The sequence below is a fragment of the Solanum verrucosum genome, unplaced genomic scaffold (genome assembly GCF_900185275.1).
Source record: "Solanum verrucosum unplaced genomic scaffold, falcon-dt-bn FXZP01000043.1, whole genome shotgun sequence".
NCBI lineage: Eukaryota > Viridiplantae > Streptophyta > Magnoliopsida > Solanales > Solanaceae > Solanum > Solanum verrucosum.
The window spans coordinates 503,382-523,970 of NW_026020181.1; the positions used below are offsets into that span (position 1 = coordinate 503,382).

The 20,589-nt window shown below is 36.4% G+C and overlaps 2 protein-coding genes across 6 annotated transcripts in view; one reads left to right on the forward strand and one right to left on the reverse strand.

Moving 5' to 3' along the window:
• Positions 1-19,340, forward strand: part of LOC125829220 (elongation factor 1-alpha) — a 248,290-nt gene extending 228,950 nt beyond the window's left edge. The window contains exons 2-3 of one of the 4 annotated variants that reach the window (XM_049508466.1): positions 17,710-18,049; positions 18,130-19,041. In XM_049508466.1, the coding sequence (XP_049364423.1) occupies positions 17,710-18,049; positions 18,130-19,014 (1,225 nt within the window). In that variant the 3' untranslated portion in view covers positions 19,015-19,041. Of the gene's footprint in view, positions 1-17,709; positions 18,050-18,129 lie in introns of all 4 variants that reach the window. The other 3 variants (XM_049508469.1, XM_049508465.1, XM_049508468.1) reach the window with 3 other exon arrangements.
• The window catches only part of LOC125829219 (elongation factor 1-alpha), a 369,546-nt gene that overhangs the window by 337,011 nt on the left and 11,946 nt on the right, over positions 1-20,589 (reverse strand). The gene's annotated exons all lie outside the window — the stretch shown is intronic.

Genomic DNA, 20,589 nt, shown 5'->3' on the forward strand with positions numbered 1-20,589 from the left:
GGTTCAGAAACTGGTCCACCCGGCCATCCCTAATCTCTCAAGGCAAATAGTGATCTATGAAAGCTTCTGTAAAGCTATCCCAAGTGGGTAGGGATGCATCTTTTCCCCTAGATCTCTCCCAACTCTCGTACCACAATACTACAACATCACGCAATCGAAATGCTGCTAACTCAACTGACTCGGCCGCTAAGGCATGCATGACTCTAAAGATCCAATGAAGCTGATCAATAAAGTGTTGAGGGTCTTTTCTGTGATATGTCCCTGTAAACTGTGGAGGATTCAAGGCAAGAAATTCACAAACTCTTGAACTTACGGGTCCTTTAGAAGGTCCGGCAACATCTAGCGCAACTGGTTGGCACTGTGCAGCTACTAACTGTGCTAACATACATACTACACTCTTGAAATCCTGATCAGATGGAATAGGAGGAACTAGAGGTAGAACTGTTGGTGGAGCCGGAAGTCATGTAGCCCTCGAAGGCTTATGAAGCCGTGGAGAAGCTATAGTGGGCTAAGAAGATGTCTCCCCCTAGGTCTCACAATGGGATACCTCCACTTGTGGTACCTTGTTGTTACCCTCGCATGCAGTTGTATCTAGCCCCTGGCCAGTTGTGGTCTGTCTGGTGTCAGTCATCTATCTGCATACAAGGATCAATTATAAGCCAGAAACCTCAACCCTTAAGACACATATCTATAGCACGAGGTGAGTAAAAGAAGGATAGTCATTCTAACATACCCGGTAGCTTCTTGCTTATCGAATTTGGTGCACAACACATTTATAAACAAGACTCTACTAGACACGAATTGTAGACTCCCTAGGATACGACGTTGCTCTGATATGAAGCTTGTCACGCCCCAAACTCGAGGGGCAAAACTGGCTCATAATGCCAAAACTCAGGCCCGAGCCGACCCTGCTGAACCATTTGCTACAAGTGCATGGCAACCACACGCAATCAAGAAAATAATCAAGTATATCTCGGTTTAAAACTAAGCCCTCGGCCAGCAAGGCCCCAGTCAACTGATCTATAAAAAAACAACTACTCCCAGGAGATCATAAAAATAAACAATCAACTAGCACAGAAGTCCTGATTGGGCCGTCGAGGACACCATGATATCTATACCAAAACTAAAAGCATGTATATATCAATACAATACATCAAACAGCTCACAAGCATCAGCAAACCAACAACCTAGGTAAGTATGGTCATAACATAACTATACACCCCATACACTAGTCTGCAAGACTCTAAGAGTAGTAAAGATTAGCGGGACAGGGCCCCAGCCTACCCATAAAGATATATACAACAAAAAGTAACAAACCTCCCAACTCTGGCAGCTCCGGAGGAAAGGGGCAGCCAACCGGATAAAAGCCAATCATGCTGCTGAGGAGGTCTACTCGGTCGTCTGTCAGGACCTGCATGCATGAATGCAGTGCCCCAGGCAATGGGGCGTCAGTAGGAAATAATGTGCAGAGTATGAAAGGCAATAGACTATAAAGAGGTATCCTAATATACTGGAATAATCAGATAAATAAATCAAGGATAAGATAAGTGTACTGACTTGCTCCTAAATCTAAACTTAAAACCAAGCCCCCATAAGCTCGGCAGGTAGAAACAACACACAAGACCACCTACTCAGGCCCCCATAAGCCCGGAAGGTGCCAATCAACCTATATACCCCTATCGGTAGTCCCATAGCCCTGTAGGAAGCCACATAGCCCTTTTAGGCATTAATATAGCCTCGTAGGAAGCACATAGCTTTTTTAGGCATCAACATAGCTTATAGATAACTCATAGCCCTCTTAGGCAACAACATGGCCCTGTAGGAAGCACATAGCATTCTTAGGCGTCAATATAGCCCTATAGGCAACTCATAGCCCTTCTAGGCATCAGTATAGCCCCGTAGGCAACAAATATCCCTTTTAGGCATCCATATAGCCTTGTAGGCAGAACATGGCCCTTCTAGGCATAGATCACATTCCTGCAGCTAACCACAATAGCTCCAAGGGTAACAATAACAATACAATCGCTAAAAGCGAGTAATTTAGTTATAAGAAACCTATACAAAGAGCCTCTAAGTCGTGTCCAACATAGGGACACTACTAACTGAATAAGAATCCCGACAAGGGAGGATTATATCAACTCGAGCAGCCAACAATCAACAATAATGGCTACAAGTGTAACGAGGATAACAACCCAATTACATTGCTCCTAATCTTTAAGGAAACATGTCGTAAGTAAGGAATAGCCTTAACATACCTTTCCAATGAACACTCAAAAGACCGTAGTTCCTTCACGAAAGTTGTTCCTTATGTCCTAAGCTTCACAATCACTATATATACACAGCTAAAATGCATCTATAAACAGTTCAGAATTAATCTTAAATCGGCCCCAACTTATCGAAACGTCCGTAGAAATTCATAAAAACAACCATAAAAGGGTCACGATATGATTACCTTAGTTAACCAAGTGTAAACCTTGAAGAACACCAATAACTACAAATTTATATCTTCAAAGACTAGCTCAAAAAGCATCTAATAGGAGGAAAAAATGATTGCCACCTGTAGAGATCGCGTTTCTAGGCACGGGGGAAACCTTTAATGGTAGAAATCGTCAAAAACCAACCTTCATCATGCAAAAACTCCATAGGAACCATCTCTTAAGCTTTCTTTCTGGTTTGGAAGTGAAAATAAATGGTTTAATGGCTTAAAACGTTGAGTAAGCCGACATACCACATTTTTTAGCCGACCCGGATTCTGCTCCGTCAGTCCGTAGTAAAACCCTCATAACTTTTTACTACGATGTCGGTTGGATATGGGGTTTTGTTCGTTGCAAACTAGACTCATAGGCCTTCGATTTAATGAGTGATAGGCCTTCTACCTCTTTATATATTGGAAGAAAACATCTAAGACATTTGACACAAATTTTAGAGAAATCTTTAAAAAGGAACTTACAATAACTTTCGCCAACTTTTATTTTGCCACTTACCTAACTTCAAAACTTGAGATACAACCCTTGAACACTTAAAATATGACATACGACATCATTCTTAATTTATAACTCACCCTCCTTGTCTTTCCGCAAAGATACGAGTTAATTTAGACGTTTTAAAAAGTTGGGGTGTTACCCCTAATATGAAAACCATCAATATAAATAGGGCAAAGAGACGGTTTTAGTATTTCAACAGCAGATCTATTATTACAAGCATTATCTAAGGGGACACTACTTATTTTATCACAAATTCCATAGTTTTGAAAAAACATCTATAATTGTTTGAGCTATATAACTGTCGGTTTTATGCATTTCACAACATTTATAACCTGAAATTCTTTTTGCAAAGTCCAATTTTCATCAATCCAATGTGCAGTCATAGTGAAATAATCATTACCATTTACACTACGGCCCATATCAGAAGTAATAGCTATTTTACAATTATTATAATAAAATAAACAACAAAGATATTGAAAATGTTGAGCTTGATAATCAAAGATAGCCTTTTTAATTGTATTTCTGTGGATTATACACAATTTGAATAAAATGAATAAAATTGGAATTTTCAGCAAAACTAAATGGCAAACCCATAACAACAATCATTTTAGCTAATTTTTCAAGATATTTTTCTCTACTAAATGACCGTTTTATACTAGAGCCAAAAACATTAGAAAAATTTAATTGTGTTTGGACCATATTAGAGCCCCCTACTCCTACATTTTCAGGAAGGGTGGTACCATTCTTTTTAGCTTTGGCTACCGCTTCAGCATGCAAAATTTCATTTTTACAACATGACATGAAATGATTACTTAAATGTCCCGTCCCACCCTGTTTTCCTACAGTTTTATGACTCATTTTATTTTTACATTTATTACAAATAGCTTGTGTTTTATTTGGAAAGAATATAAAAATCTGGACAATTAGTTAAGTATGTTAAGTTGGATTTTTGGCAAAATTCAAATGAACATAACTTATAGCTCATCATGATTTTGGTGTGTTTCCAGATTTCTTAGGAAATATCTTGGAATAATCTTTCCAACGCCACCGAGTTTGCGCGATTCCGAGTTTGTATGAGTGAGATATGACCATTTGAAGTTGGGTTGTTCAAATAAGGAAAGTCTAAAACCGGATTTTGGAAGGGTATTTTAGTCTTTTCCTTACCCAATTATTTTAATCCATTTTTAGGAGTTTAATTGGGGTCAAATCAGAATTTGGTCAGTTTAGAAAATTGGAAATCTACGCTAGGGCATGGAAAAAGGATAAAAGAGGAGAAAGAAGGAGAAAAGGCAAGATTCGTCAAGAATGTTCAAGTTTGATTGTGGATTTCGCCAAGGATTCAATCCTACGAGGTATGTGAGATCACATAGCATTGGGTTAGTTCACCCACGCGCCAAACATGTTTAATTCAGTGTGTTTGTCGTCCAAAAAGATTGAGAATTTGATGTTCTTGGGTTGTGTTCTTGAATTGTTTTCATTCTTGAACTTATATGAGACTGATGGGTTTTCTTGAGATGTTTTAGCAATGTTAAGAGTTGTTTCGAGTTAGATTCTAATGTACTTGTTATGGGTATCTGAATCTAAGAAGATATTGAGAAAAGAAATTGGGTTTAATCAAATTATGGTATGAAATCGAGAAGAAAAATTCGTCAGATTCACCTGGAGAGGGTCTGGCGCGACGCGCCCCATCTGTGCCAGAGAGGCTGGGGCGGCACGCCTGCAGGGATCTTGAAACGAGCCCAAGTAACTAAGGGGCTGGCGCGGCGTGCCAGGGACACGCCCAGGTCGTCTGTCCCACCCGTTTTTTCATCGTTTAGCCCATTTAAGTCCTTCTAAAGTATACTAACGCTTCCTATTGATTCTAACTACTCTGAATGACTTCTAAACATCTAGAAATCATCCAAAAACATGAATCGTAAACTTGAACCCATAAATTCAAATTCAAGGAAAGTTAAGAGCCAAGTCTAGGAAGTTCTTCGAGTCCTTTCAAGAAGTCTTTTGCAAATGCTTTTAACTTTGTTTTAAGACTTAAAGTTCAAGTTGGGTAAAGAGTAAGGAGTAAATATTGAAGTTCATTTCTTCAAAAGTATATGGGGACTATGTATTCCCAAAGAGTTTAAAATATTTTCACATTTAAACAAGAAAAGGAAACCTTGATTTCCAAACTTTGAGCTTTTTCAGAAAAGAGTAAACGCTTTCACAAATAAGCAAGAGAGGAAACTTTGATTTCCAAGACAGCCTTTGAGCTAAGTTTTTGAGCAATTATCTCAAATCACAGAAAGAAGTATGTTTTTAAACATAAGAGCTAGTATCACATTTTGGGAGGAGTATTGAGCACCGATATGGGGGAGAGTTAAAACAATTCACAGCCTCCATAAACCATGTATCCATCATGGGTAGAAAAGGGTCATACTTTTTCGATGATTCATTTAGTGATTTTAGCATAAACTAGTGGATCCACTTAGTAGTTTAGGTTCTATACCCTCGGCAAGGTATGGGACGGCCCTGGCAGCGCGAGGCAAAATGTTGTATCATCACAATAGCTCTTAAATGATGGTTGTCGGTTAGAGAAACTCCCATAGAAGTAATTGTATTCTTATATACACAATTTAATTATATTTTTTACATACATTTTAGAGTTATATTTGTAGCTTTGCATACATACAGAGTATTATTGTATTTCCAAAATACACAGATTTGACATCCATGTTTTAAACAGGTTTTCTTTATATTACACATGTTTTAAACTACCTTATATTGAAATGAATTCATTTAAGTTGAGTTGAGTTTAGCCAGGTAAGTTCTTCAGTTCCTTTCAAGCTTATGTCTTGTTTTAGAATTCCTTTCGCATACTCGTACATTCAAAATACTAATGCTATTTGGCTTGTATCTTCTTATGATGCAGACACAGGTAACCAGGATCAGCATCCAATGCATCGTTGATCCAGTTGAGAACTCAAAGTCTTGTGGTGAGCCTCTTTTCTTTCTGGAGGATCCCTTTTTATTGCTTTCAGTATTAGATAGTTCATTAGGATGTCGTAGGTCTTGTCTCGACATCCATCTCAGTAGTTAGAGGCTTCATAGACAGTCAGATGTTTGTTCTTGAGTTTTTATTTCTTGTTTTAATGGTTGAGACTTGAGTTGCAAATTTTGCTCAGTGAATGTTATCTTGATACATTCTAAGTATTTATTGAGCAGTTCAGTTTACTTTTAAAGGTATTTTTCTTAATGAGTAAGTCTTTCCCTGAGTAAGTAGTCAGGCCAAGGGTTCGCTTGGGGCCAGCAATGGTTCTCGAGTTCCAGTCCTGCCCAGGCTATAGGCTCGGTACGTGACAGACCCAAAGGACACTCTCAAACTTTACTCTTAAATCTACTTTGCAATTGGAAATGTGAATTCAAGAATTATGATTAAGATATATAGGATCTTTCAATAATTAATGAAGTTTTAGATAGTGATACTTAAAAAGAGACCGAAGACACAATTTGAAAGAACTTAGACAGAATGAAAGACGGAAGAGAGATGGAGGCAGGCGACCTTGGTGCATTTCTGGCGCAGGGTGCCAACCCCTACACTTTTGAAACCTATTTCTGGCGCATTGTAGGCACGGGGCGCTAGCCATCTTGGCCCCTCAGTGGCGTGCTGCAAACTCTTTGCCTAGAAAAATTTGACGAATTTTTCTTACTCAATCCAAGGCCTAACTCATTTGGAATCGAACAATTTCCTCCCAAACTCATTTGGATTCTTAAACCCAACATAATTACAAAGAAATCCACTCAAAACCCACCAAGAACAACACTCATTTGCAAGACCCTCATATAAAGGACTCAACAAAACTCCATTATTAAAGAATGAAACACAAAACCTCAAGAACTCAACAAGATTCTCAATATACTCAATCTCATGGACAGATTCATAAAAGAAACTCATGATTGGCGTAAGGGTGAACAAACCTATCACATCCATCTCAATTGTTTAGAGGCTTCATAGACAGTCAGATGTTTGTTCTTGAGTTTTTATTTCCTGTTTTAATGCTTGAGACTTCAATTGCCATTTTTGGCTAGTGAAGGTTATCTTGGAAAGCGTGGCAATGGGACCAGAACCGGGACTTTCGGATCGGGATGGATCGGAACCGAAACGAACTGGGCACCACGGGACGGACCCAAACCGGAATCGGTAATTCCGAAAAAAATATGTATACCCATCCCGGAACGGTAACGGACCGGACCGAAAACCGGGTACCAATGGCTATAATTAAAAAATATTAATTATTAAAATTAAAAAAATTAGGAACATTACTCAAATAATATTAAAACTTTTATAATTTTAAAGTTAAAAATTTATACTTTTAAACTTTTAAAGTTTTAAATACAAACTTTAAAAGTATAAAAAATTTAATTTCACACTTTAAAAGTTTGAGAATTTAAATTCAAACTTTAAAACTATAAAACTATAAAAGTTTAAATTTCACACTTTAAAAGTGTAAAAATTTAAATTCAAACTTTAAAACTATAAAAGTTTAAATTTCACCCTTTAAAAGTTTGAAAATTTAAATTCAAACTTTAAAACTATAAAACTATAAAAGTTTAAATTTCACCCTTTAAAAGTTTGAAAATTTAAATTTAAACTTTAAAACTATAAAACTATATAAGTTTAAAATTTTAAATTCAAACTTTAAAACTATATAAAAGTTAAAATTTCACACTTTAAAAGTTTGAAAATTTAAATTTAAGACAATAATAAAAAAAATTAAGGAGAATAGCCTATACTTTTATTAATATTAATTAAATAGTACAAGTTGAGTTACAAAATATTAGTAGAGTATTAAAAAATCTAATATACACAGCCACCTTCTAGGAAGGGTTCTGTTTGAATTAGACCTCAAATTATTATACTCATACTAATAGACATTTGAATTTAATAATTCATGCTACCAAGGAAATCTTTTTTTAAATCATTTAACATTTCTCTAGTAACATGCTCCGGAATTGGTTGATTAGATAGTTCCTCCATTGCATCAATGACGTCGTCACTAAAATCTAGCATTATTTCATCAACGTCATTTTCAAATTTGGTCGGTAAAGGTGGACGACCATAACTCCTTCTCTCGCCATTAATCCAATCTCTAAATAGTATCGATATCTCCAAGCTATCTGCTGCTAATGAATATCTATGCTCTCCAATTTGAAATCTTGTCGCACTAAAAGCGCCTTCCGAAGCTACTGAAGATGCTTGAATAGCTAACACATCTCGAGCAACCGGTTGAAGTTTTGGAAATCCCTGGCCGCGATTGCTCCACAATTCTAGAAAATCAGTACTAGTAGGTTCGGTATTTTGATTAATATATGCATCAAAATCATTTTTATCATTATGAGAAAGTTCAAGATAACAATCTATCATATCATCAAGATCATCTTCATTATATCTACTCCTAGAACTTTGAAGCTCTTCATTACGTACTACATTCATTCTATTAGAATTATACAAGTCATACAATTTTCTAGCTTCAATTTTTATACTATCTTTAACATCGTGACAACTAGTTGTTTCATCATCTTCACTATCAATACCCAAATTAAAATATATTTTATCAACCATTCGTAATGCACCTTCATCTTTGTAATGTGGGTTTAACAAACAAGCAGTTAAATAAATTTGAGGAATAGGAATAAAATATTTTTTTAATTTTTCAATCATTTTCTGAACAGATTATTCAAATCTTGGTTTATTTTTGAATTTATAAAATATACTAGAAATAACACAAATATTAGGTAAAATAGAGCAAATAGTTGGATAATAAAGTGCAGATATTTTTTTGTAGTTAAATAAAAAACATTTAAGAATTCTATAAGTTCTTTTATGTCATCCCAATCATTATCATCAAGTCTATATGTCATATTTAAATTATGAGCATTCCAAACCATTTCTAAAGGTTTCCTATATTCATAAGCGACTTCAAGCATTTCATATAAAGAATTCCATCTAGTACACACTAATTTTGGAATTTTTCTAGGTGGAAGATTAAATTCACGACAACGATTTTCAAAATCTCTACGTCTAGACTTAACTTGACATTTAAAAATAAAATGACATCTAGTTTCAACTTTTATGCAAACATCATTATACATTGATATACCATCTCTAACAATCAAATTATATATGTCTGCAGCACACCTAATGTCACGCCCCAAACTCGAGGGGAGCAACTGGCTCCTAATGCTAAAACTCAGGCCCGATCCGACCCTGCTGAACCATTTTCTACAAGTGCATGGCAGCCACATGCAATCAAGAAAACAAATAAGTATATCTCGGCTTAAAACAAAGCCCTCAGCCGGCAAGGCCACTGTCAACTTATCTATAAAAAAAATAGCTACTCCCAGGAGATCATATAAATAAATAGCCAACTAGCACAGAAGTCATGATTGGGCTATCGAGGACACCATAATATCTATACCAAAACTAAAAACAGGTATATATCAATACAATACATCAAACAGCTGACAAGCTTCAGCAAACCAACAACCTAGGACCGTATGGCCATAACGTAGTTATACACCCACACATTAGTCTGCAAGCCTCTAAGAGTAGTAAAGATTAGCGAGACAGGGCGACAGCCTACCCATAAAGATATATACAACAAAAGGTAACAAACCTCCCAACTCTGGCAGCTCCGAAGGAAATGGGCAGCCAACCGGAAAAAAGTCAATCCTGATGTTGAGGAGGTCTACTCGATCATATGTCAGGACCTGTATGCATGAATATAGCGCCCCCAGGCAATGGGGAGTCAGTAGGAAATAATGTACAGAGTATGAAAGGCAATAGACTATGAGGAGGTATCTTGATCTACTGGAATAATCTGATAAATAAATCAAGGATAAGATAAGTGTACTGAACTGCTCCTAAATCTAAACTTATCAAAAATAATAAAACAACAACCTAACCAAGCCCCCAAAGCTCGGCAGGTACAAACAACACACAAGACCACCTACTCAGGCCCCCATAAGCCCGGAAGGTGCCAATCAGCCTATATACCCCTAGTCCCCTAGCCCCGTAGGCAGCCACATAGCCCTCTTAGGCATTAATATAGCCCCGTAGGCAGCACATAGCTTTCTTAGGCATCAACATAGCTTATAGATAACTCATTGCCCTCTTAGGCAACAACATAACCCTGTAGGAAGCACATAGCCATCTTAGGCGTCAATATAGCCCTATAGGCAACGCATAGCCCTTCTAGGCATCAATATAGCCCTGTAGGCAACTCATAGCCCTTTTAGGCATCCATATAGCTCTGTAGGCAGAACATAGCCCTTCAAGGCATAGATCACATTCTTGCATCTAACCACAATAGCCCCAAGGGTAACAATAACAATCCAATCGCTAAAAGTGAGTAATTTAGTTATAAGCAACCTATACAAATAACATCTAAATCGTGTCCAACATAGGGACACTACTAACTGAATAAGAATCCCGACAAGGGATGATTATATCAACTCGAGTAGCCAACAATCAACAATAATGGCTACAAGTGTAACAAGGATAACAACCCAATTACATTGCTCCTAAGCTTTAAGGAAGCATGTCGTAAGTAGGGAATAGCCTTAACATACCTTTCCAATGAACGCTTGAAAGACCATAGTTCCTTCACGAAAGTTGTTCCTTATGTCCTAAGCTTCACAATCACTATATATACACAGCTGAAATGCACCTATAATCAGTTCATAATTAATCTTAAATCGGCAGATTTTCCATATTGCTCCAACTTGTCAAAACGTCCGTAGAAATTCATAAAAACAACCATAAAAGGATCCCGAGATGATTACCTTAGTTAACCAAGTGTAAACCTTGAAGAAACACCAATAACTACAAATTTATATCTTCAAAAACTAGCTCCAAACGCAGCTAATAGGAGGGAAAAATGATTGCCACGTGCAGAGATCGTGTTTCTAGGCACAGGGGCAACCTTTAATGGTAGAAATCGTCAAAAACCAACCTTCATCATGCAAGAACACCATAGGAACCATCTCTTAAGCTTCTTTTACTAGTTTGGAAGTGAAAAGAAATGTTTTCATTGATTAAAATGTTGAGTAAGCCGACATACCACATCTTCTACCCGACCCAGATTCTGCCCCAGCGGTCCGTAGTAAAACCCTCATAACCTTTTACTCTGATGTCGGTTGGATACGGGGTTTTATGCGTTGCAAACTAGACTCATAGGACTTCGATTTAATGGGTGATAGGCCTTCTAACTCTTTAAATATTGGGAGAAAACATCTAAGACATTTGACCCAAGTTTTAGAGACATCTTTAAAAAGGAACTTACGATAACTTTCGCCAACTTTTATTTTGCCACTTACCAAACTTCAAAACTTGAGATACAACCCTTGAACACTTAAAATATGAAATACGACATCATTCTTAATTTATTACTCACCCTCCTTATCTTTCCATGAAGATACGAGTTAATTTAGACATTTTGAAAAGTCAAGGTATTACATCCTTCCTTCCTTAGAAACATTGTCCTCGAATGAAAAACAAATCTAAGTCACGCGGTTAAGTCCTTAGGTGTTTCCAAAATTTAGGCAGAGTATCATTTGGCATAGTTACTATCCAGGAACCTAAAATGCAAAAAGTCTAACCCACAATACTTTGCTAAGCATGATGACATAAATTGCTTACCATTATAGCTCCGCAATAACAGTGCGAGCAAATATACAACGACAACAACAATAATAATAATAAGCAACAATATAAAAAAAAATCAAATAGGTATCTTACCTCACTGCACCAATATAAATTGATATGTCATCACTCTAGGGTATGAAACAAATGAGGATATTTAGACCTCATGCCATCCTCAGCTTCCCAAGTCACCTCTTCTCTATTCTTGTTTCTCCACAATACTTTAACTGAAGCCACCTCTTTGGTCCTAGATTTACGGACTTGTCGATCTAATATGGCAACTGGAGTTTTCTCGTAGGACAACTCCACTGTGATCTGAACATCCTCAACTAGGACAACCCGATAAGGGTCTCCTACGCACTTCCGTAGCATAGATACATGGAAACTGGATGAACAGATTCTAGCCCCGAAGGCAATTCTAACTCATAAGACACTCGTCATACCCTCCGAAAGATCTGGTATGGCCCAATGAATCTTGGACTAAGCTTGCCTTTTTTGCCAAATCTCATAGCCCCCTTCATAGGCGAGACTTTTCAGAATACCCAGTCATCAACACAAAACTCTAAGTCCCTTCGTCGCACATCTGAGTATGACTTTTGTCGGCTTTAAGCTGTTAGCAACCTCTCCCGTATGAGCTTGATCTGCTCCACTGTCTGTTGTACTAAATCGGGTCGAATCAACCCTGAACCCTGACTCACTGACCTCGAACCATCTAATGGGGGATCTACATTTTCACCCATAAAAAGCCTCATAAGGTGTCATCCCGGTGCTGGAACTATTATTGTATGCGAACTCAATAAGAGGCAAGTGTTCATCCCAACTTCCCTTGAAGTCTAGCACGCACCCCCGTCACATATCATCGAGCGTCAAAATTGTGCGCTCAGCCTGACCATCTGTCTGAGGGTGAAAGGTTGTACTAAGATTAAGTAGTTCAAGTTCTATACCCTCGGCAAGGTATGGGACGGCCCTGGTAGCGTGAGGCAAAACGTTGTATCATCACAATAGCTCTTAAGTAATGGTGGTCGGTTAGAATATCTCCCACAGAAATAATTGTATTCTTATATACACAGTTTAATTGTATTTTTTACATACATTTCAGAGTTATATTTGTATCTTTGCATACATACATAGTATTATTGTATTTCCAAAATACACAAAGTTGGCATCCATGTTTTAAACAGCTTTTCTTTATATTGCACCTGTTTTAAACTGCCTTATATTAAAATGAGTTCATTTAAGTTGAGTTGAGTTGAGTCAGGTGAGTTCTTCAGTTCCTTTCAAGCTTATGTCTTGTTTTAGAATTCCCCTCGTATACTCGTACATTCAATGTACTGATGTTATTTGGCCTGCATCTTCTTATGATGCAGACACAGGTAACCAGGATCATCATCCAGCGTATCGTTGATCCAGTTGAGCACTCAGAGTCTTGTGGTGAGCCTCCTTGCTTCCGGAGGATCCCTTTTTATTGCTTTCAGTATTAGATAGTTCATTAGGATATCGTGGGTCTTGTCCTGATATCCATCTCAGTAGTTTAGAGTCTTCATAGACAGTCAGATGTTTGTTCTTGAGTTTCTATTTCCTATTTTAATGGTTGAGACTTGAGTTGTCATTTTGACCAGTGAATGTTATCTTGATACATTCTAAGTGTTTATTGAGCAGTTTAGTTTACTTTTAAAAGTATTTTTCTTAATGAGTAAGTATTCCGCTCAATAAGTAGTCAGGTCAAGGGTTCGGTTAGGGCCAGCAATGGTTCTCGAGTGCCAGTCCCACCCAGGGTGTAGGCTCAGGGCGTGACAGACCCAAAGGACTCTCTCGAACTTTACTCTTAACTCTACCTTGAAATTAGAAATGTGAATTCAAGAGTTATGATTAAGATATATAGGATCTCTTAATAATTAATGAAGTTTTAGATAGTGATACTTAAGAAGAGAGCGAAGACACGATTTGAAAGAACTTAGACAAAATGAAAGACGGAAAAGAGATGAAGGCAGACCACCCTGGTATATTTCTAGCGCAGGGTGCCAACCCCTACACTTCTGAAGCCTACTTCTGGTGCATTGCAGGCGCAGGGCGCTAGCTATCTTGCGCCTCAGTGGCGTGCCGCTCACCTTTTGCCTAGAAAAATCCGACGAATTTTTCTTACTCAATTCAAGGCCTAACTCATCTAGAATCGAACGATTTCCTCCCAAACTCATTTGGATTCTTAAACCCAACATAATTACAACGAAATCCACTCAAAACCCACCAAGAGCAACACTCATTCGCAAGACCCTCACATGAAGGACTCAACAAAACTCCATTATTAAAGAATGAAACACAAAACCTCAAGAACTCAACAAGATTCTCAATATACTCAATCTCATGGACGAATTCATAAAAGAAACTCATGATTGGCGTGAGGGTGAACAAACCCATCACTATGAAAACATACATTCCTTGAAAGAATCAAGTTCTTGGCAAAAATCCTCAAAGCTTGCAAGAATCTTGGACGTTTTTCTTTTCTCCCCTTGAACTTCTCTCTAAACAAACTCTAAGCTCTTTTGGAATGACTAAAACTGATTCCAATCAGTATAGACCCCTAAAAGAGTGAAAAAAATGTGTAGGCCTAGTGGGGTAAGGAAAAGACCAAACTCCTTAAAACGGATGTATTGCCTTAACTAGACAGATTGCACTCAAACGGGCATATCTCCTTCATCTGAACTCGAAATTTAGCAAATTCCGTGGCATTGGAAAGATGACTCAACGACCTTGGATTTTATGCTTAATGGGCCACCTAACTCATCTTGTGTTGAAAGTTATGGTCATTTGAAGTTGACCCAAAACTAATAATTGAAGCGTAACTTGTATCAATCTCAATTTAGCTCTTTCTAATATAGCTCTTTCTAAATTTGGCTCTTTCTAAGACTGAGGTGTTACAATTCCAATATGTATGATATGTGCATTTGTATTCATTATGGTTTTCATGTTTGGGTTTTTATAATGGCATTTGTATTTTCTTTATTAGTTTGTATTCATTCGAATAGGTATACCAAATGGATTTGCAATTATTTAAGAAGCATATTTGTATCCATATACTAATATAAACTTGTGTTCATTTAGAAAAGTTACAACATTGGTTTGTATATTTTTCAAAACGTATATTCTTTCTTAAAATTCCACAATATTTGTATTCCAATCATCAAAACATACAAATTTACAATCATAGTAACAATCAAAAATTGTATTTCAAAAAAGAATTGTATTTCATGACAAAAAATGTATTTTCTTATCTGTTATGCATTCCAAAAATATATTATATTCAATGTCTAATTTGTAGAACATCTACTAAATAGGATTCCAAATTATTTTGTATTCCAAACATTCAACATAAAAAAAATCAAAACAATTTAATCATTCACTGTTTGTATCCCAAACAGATTACAATTAAAAAATGTATTGAAGAGATGACTACAATTATTGATGCCGTCCAACAAAGTGTCTTGGATGAGGTATTGACCCGAAACTCCCAAATTGAACACCTCAGTGACCGTCTAACCTTTAAATCTAATATTCGGATAGTAACTTATGAAGATATTCAAGTGAAGATCCAACATAAAAAATACGATCCAGATCCATTTTTTAATCACTTTTCACTAGCCATTTTCGAATCACTTCCAAATAAATTAAAGAATCAGCAATTAATGAATACCTGACTGTTTTTGTATTTCACCGATAATCTCGAAGTTCAACAAAATCAATCAAATTCACTTCGAAATCCCAATCGATTATTTCAGAATTTTCTTCCTTAATGGAAACAATCGCAAATTAGTTGAATTCACTTCGACAAAGGTTGAAAATCTTTTGAATGATTTCTGAGATTTCTTAGAAAAATAGAGGAATTTGATTTTAAAATAGAGGAATTTTTATAATTTTTTCAAATGGTAGGAAATTTTAGAGAATATAGTACCCATCATATCTTCAACTTCAATAAAAGTATAGGGGTATGTTGTGTAATTAAATAGTAAAGGATGGGTTTTTTTAGAGCTCTTGATGGAGTTCAATTAACAGAGCATAAAGGACAACTTTGTTAAGCAACTTTATTTTACAAACTTTTTAAAGACTGTAATAACCTTAAGGGGTCGTTTGACAAAGTGTATAAGAATAATCCAAAATAGGATGCATTAGTAATGCTTGCATTAGTAATGCTTGTATTAGTTATGCAAGCATTATTTCTTATACATTGTTTGGTTTGATGTATTAGAAATAACAAATCTTGCATAATTTACATTTTAAAATATATGTTTACAAAAATACCCTTCACACTTTATTTATTTTTACACTTCCTTTGTAAAAAGTTCTTTGCTAAAACATCAAAATAAAATTTCTTTGCTAAAACATTATTAACTCTTCTTCTTCTTTTTTTTCAAAAATAATATTACATAGTTATACTATTGCGTCAAAATATTTTTGTGAAAAATTGACAAATAATTTTTTTTATCAAATTTATCGCCACAATAGTAAAAAAAATTGATTAAACCATATTGAAATTAGATTTTAAAAAAAGATACTTAAGAGGTAGCCTATTAAAATGGAACTTATCAACCATTAAAAACTTCTACAAGCTCAAAAGGAATCTCAGGTGACGCAATAGTTCTTGGAACCTTACAAAAGCAGTAGTTTTTTTTTTGGATGAATAGTGGGGCAGACCCTTTTATTAAATAAAATGAAATCAAATCCTCCAAAAAAAAACCTATTAAGACACCAACAAATTTTAAAACACTGAAAAACAAATAAATATAAAAATAAAAATATATGAAAAGATTCTAGAGTTGTGAGAAAATGCTATGAAATGTTTTAAAAGAGCTTTGAGGATAGTTTTGTAATTATTTAATCTAATGCAAGTGTTAAAATGTTATGTATTACTAATACTTAGAATTACTTGATATTAGTAATACACAATAGAGTGTATAACTAATGCAAACATTAGTTATACATGGCATGAAAAAATATATCAAACAAGATACTACTAATACACACACCAAATGCATGCATTATATTTTCTAATACACTCTACCAAACGATCCCTAAAACTTTTTATTTAATACCCATAAATTAACATGTTGAAACTGTCTAGAAAAGAAATAATTTTTGTTTTATATTTTCCTAATTTAGGGATTTACAACTATAGCCCTTGAACAAACCTAAACGTGGTTATAATTGGAGAAAGAGTAAGGAGATTTAAGTAAATGCATGCAGTGGATTCCCAAAAAGCCTTAATGGAGCATTTGCTTCCTCGGCTATAAGTATCAGTCTCTGCATTTGTAAAACCCTAAACGCTTCGCTTATTTGTTTTGCGCAGCCACTGGATTAGCGAAGCTCCCTCTTTTCTTCATCTTCAAAAGGTTCGATCTAAATTTATTTATTTATTTATCTTGTAATAGTTTTTGAATGTAAATTTGGTTTCAGTTTATTAGATATGCTTGTTTTTTCTTGGTCGATTTGGTTTTTAGTTCAGATCTTCGTGATATAGTAAATCCACAACTATTTGCATGTTTTGGTGAATGAATTCTCTATAGATAGATGTTAGTGTGTTTGCTGTGATGGAGAAATCTGCTTTTAGCTTGTCAACGAACTAATTTGCTTAATATTACTTGTTATGGACTGGACTATCAAAAATCTTTTCTTAATGTTGCTTCATATCATTTCGATATCAACAATACATGCTCAGAATTTTTTAAAATACGATTTTTTGATTGATTTTCCATGATACATCATTCGGCAATTCTATTCATAAATGAAAGAATTAAGTACATATTACTGGATCTTCTATGTCAGATCTAAGTTTCAAGTAGAACAATTTGCCCAGAGTTTTTAGAAATTATTTTTGGTGTCATAAAATTAATTCTTGGTTTTCTGTTGTCTGCTGATCTTTAGATTCTAAAGCATCATGGGTAAGGAAAAGATTCACATCAGTATTGTGGTCATTGGCCACGTCGACTCTGGAAAGTCGACTACCACGGGTCACTTGATCTACAAGCTTGGTGGTATTGACAAGCGTGTTATTGAGAGGTTTGAGAAGGAAGCTGCTGAGATGAACAAGAGGTCATTCAAGTATGCCTGGGTGCTTGACAAACTTAAGGCCGAACGTGAGCGTGGTATCACCATTGATATTGCTTTGTGGAAGTTTGAGACCACTAAGTACTACTGCACTGTGATTGATGCCCCTGGACACAGGGACTTTATCAAGAACATGATCACTGGTACCTCCCAGGCTGACTGTGCTGTCCTCATTATTGACTCCACCACTGGTGGTTTTGAAGCTGGTATCTCTAAAGATGGTCAGACACGTGAACATGCATTGCTTGCTTTTACCCTTGGTGTCAAGCAAATGATTTGCTGCTGTAACAAGGTTTGCTTTTATTCATAGATGGAATTAATTGTTAATTTAAGCTGTACATGTCATGCTAATTCTGTTATTATTTTTTATAGATGGATGCTACCACCCCCAAGTACTCCAAGGCTAGGTATGATGAAATCGTGAAGGAAGTTTCTTCCTACCTCAAGAAGGTCGGTTACAACCCTGACAAAATCCCATTCGTCCCCATCTCTGGTTTTGAAGGAGATAACATGATTGAGAGGTCTACCAATCTCGACTGGTACAAGGGCCCAACCCTCCTTGATGCTCTTGACCAGATTAATGAACCCAAGAGGCCATCAGACAAACCCCTCCGTCTTCCACTTCAGGATGTTTACAAGATTGGTGGTATTGGAACTGTCCCTGTTGGTCGTGTAGAGACTGGTGTGATCAAGCCTGGTATGGTTGTGACCTTTGGCCCTACTGGTTTGACAACTGAAGTCAAGTCTGTAGAGATGCACCACGAAGCTCTCCAGGAGGCACTCCCTGGTGACAATGTTGGGTTCAACGTTAAGAATGTTGCTGTTAAGGATCTAAAACGTGGTTTTGTTGCCTCAAACTCCAAGGATGACCCAGCTAAGGGGGCAGCCAGCTTCACTGCCCAGGTCATCATCATGAACCATCCTGGCCAGATTGGAAACGGATATGCACCAGTGCTCGACTGCCACACTTCCCACATTGCTGTCAAGTTTGCTGAGATCTTGACCAAGATTGACAGGCGCTCAGGTAAGGAACTTGAAAAGGAGCCTAAGTTCTTGAAGAATGGTGATGCAGGTATGGTTAAGATGATTCCCACCAAGCCTATGGTTGTTGAGACCTTTGCTGAGTACCCACCATTGGGTCGTTTTGCTGTGAGAGACATGAGGCAAACTGTTGCTGTCGGTGTTGTCAAGAACGTTGACAAGAAGGACCCAACTGGTGCCAAGGTCACCAAGGCTGCCCAGAAGAAGGGAAAGTGAACACTGCAGTTTGATGCTGGTGAGGAGGTGCATTTGATGAGCATGGATGAACTAGTTTTGTTTATTTGCACAAGTTTTTTACAATTTTGTTTTGGACAACATTTTACCAGTTTTGGGTATGGCTACAGAAGCTTTTGTCATGGTTCTCTAGCCTCTTATGTGGACAGTGGAGTAATTGAGCAATTTGGTCCTGTCCAAGTTGCTTGATGGGCAATGACAATAGCTCTCTGGTGGTTATTTCTTTACCTGGTTTTATTTTATGATGAGCTTTTAATCAGTCACTACTAAACTTATTTAATTTACTGTGAAATTTGAGAATATTTTCTTTGCAATATTAGTCTCCTTGTTTGCCATGCAGTGAGTGACTCGTTAAATTGCTTCAATAGCCTTCTCTTTTTGAACAATCTCTGAGAATCAAACCTATGCACACTGAAGAAAAATCGACTAAGTGAATCAAAATTTGAAAGAAATGAGCAATGCCACCACCTTCTCTCTAACCCCGAATATCCATAGTTTCACATTTATCTTCTCCACTAGAGAATTGTTCTAAAGTATTAGCACCTTGATCTAATGATATTTTTAAAGTGCCTGTTTTTGTGATCTAATATTTTTGAAATCGTTGTGCAACTAGTAAATCCTGCAATTCATGTCAAAAATGTATATATATTGAGGTACCCTTATTGGGATCAGTTGATAGACCAAAATGTAAGATCTCATTAAATTTATACCAAGTAAAGGAAAAGTGATAATAGATATAAAAATAAAAAGAGAGGTTAAACTACGAATATTGAGAGATAGAGGGAAAAGTAATGGAATAATTGAAAATGTGTTATTATTGAATGAGACGAGCTAGTGAGAGAACATTTTTATTTGGAGTAATAACTATTACTTACACCTGTATATCTAGCACCTGAACAATATTTAAAGAATAGTGAGGGTAAGACATGGATGCATCTGGAAGAAATATTAGTGCGAGTGACAGAGTCATAACAAATCAAAAGACAAGTAACACTCCGCACGAGAGTTTCGTACAAAAATCAGGGATCGTGCTTTGAAGTATAAAAAGGCATCCTAGAGTTAAAACATAAAAGCAAAATCTAATATCTTGAAAAATAACCAACTGACTCTGAGTGCTCAACTGGATCAACGAGGCTCTGGATGTTGATCCTAGTTACCTGTGTCTGCATTTTAAAACGATGTAGGCCAAATGGCATCAGTACATTGAATGTATGAGTATGCAAGGAAAAAACTAAACATGACATAAGCTTGAAAGGAATCTGAAAAAAACAATTACCTTGGCTTTACTCAACTCATGAATAACTCAACTCAAATGCAGGGTAAAAACAACAATAATAGTGCAGTTTATACAAAGCATTTAAAACAATAGGTGACAACTCAATGTATTAAAGAACTACAATAGCAACTCAGTTACATATAAAGTAATATAATACTATGGGAGTTTCTCTAACTGACAACCACCACTATGAGCCTAAGTGATGATACAGCGTCTCGCCCACACTGCCAGAACTGTCATATATTTTGCCGTGATATAGAACGCCTCAACTAAGTGGATCC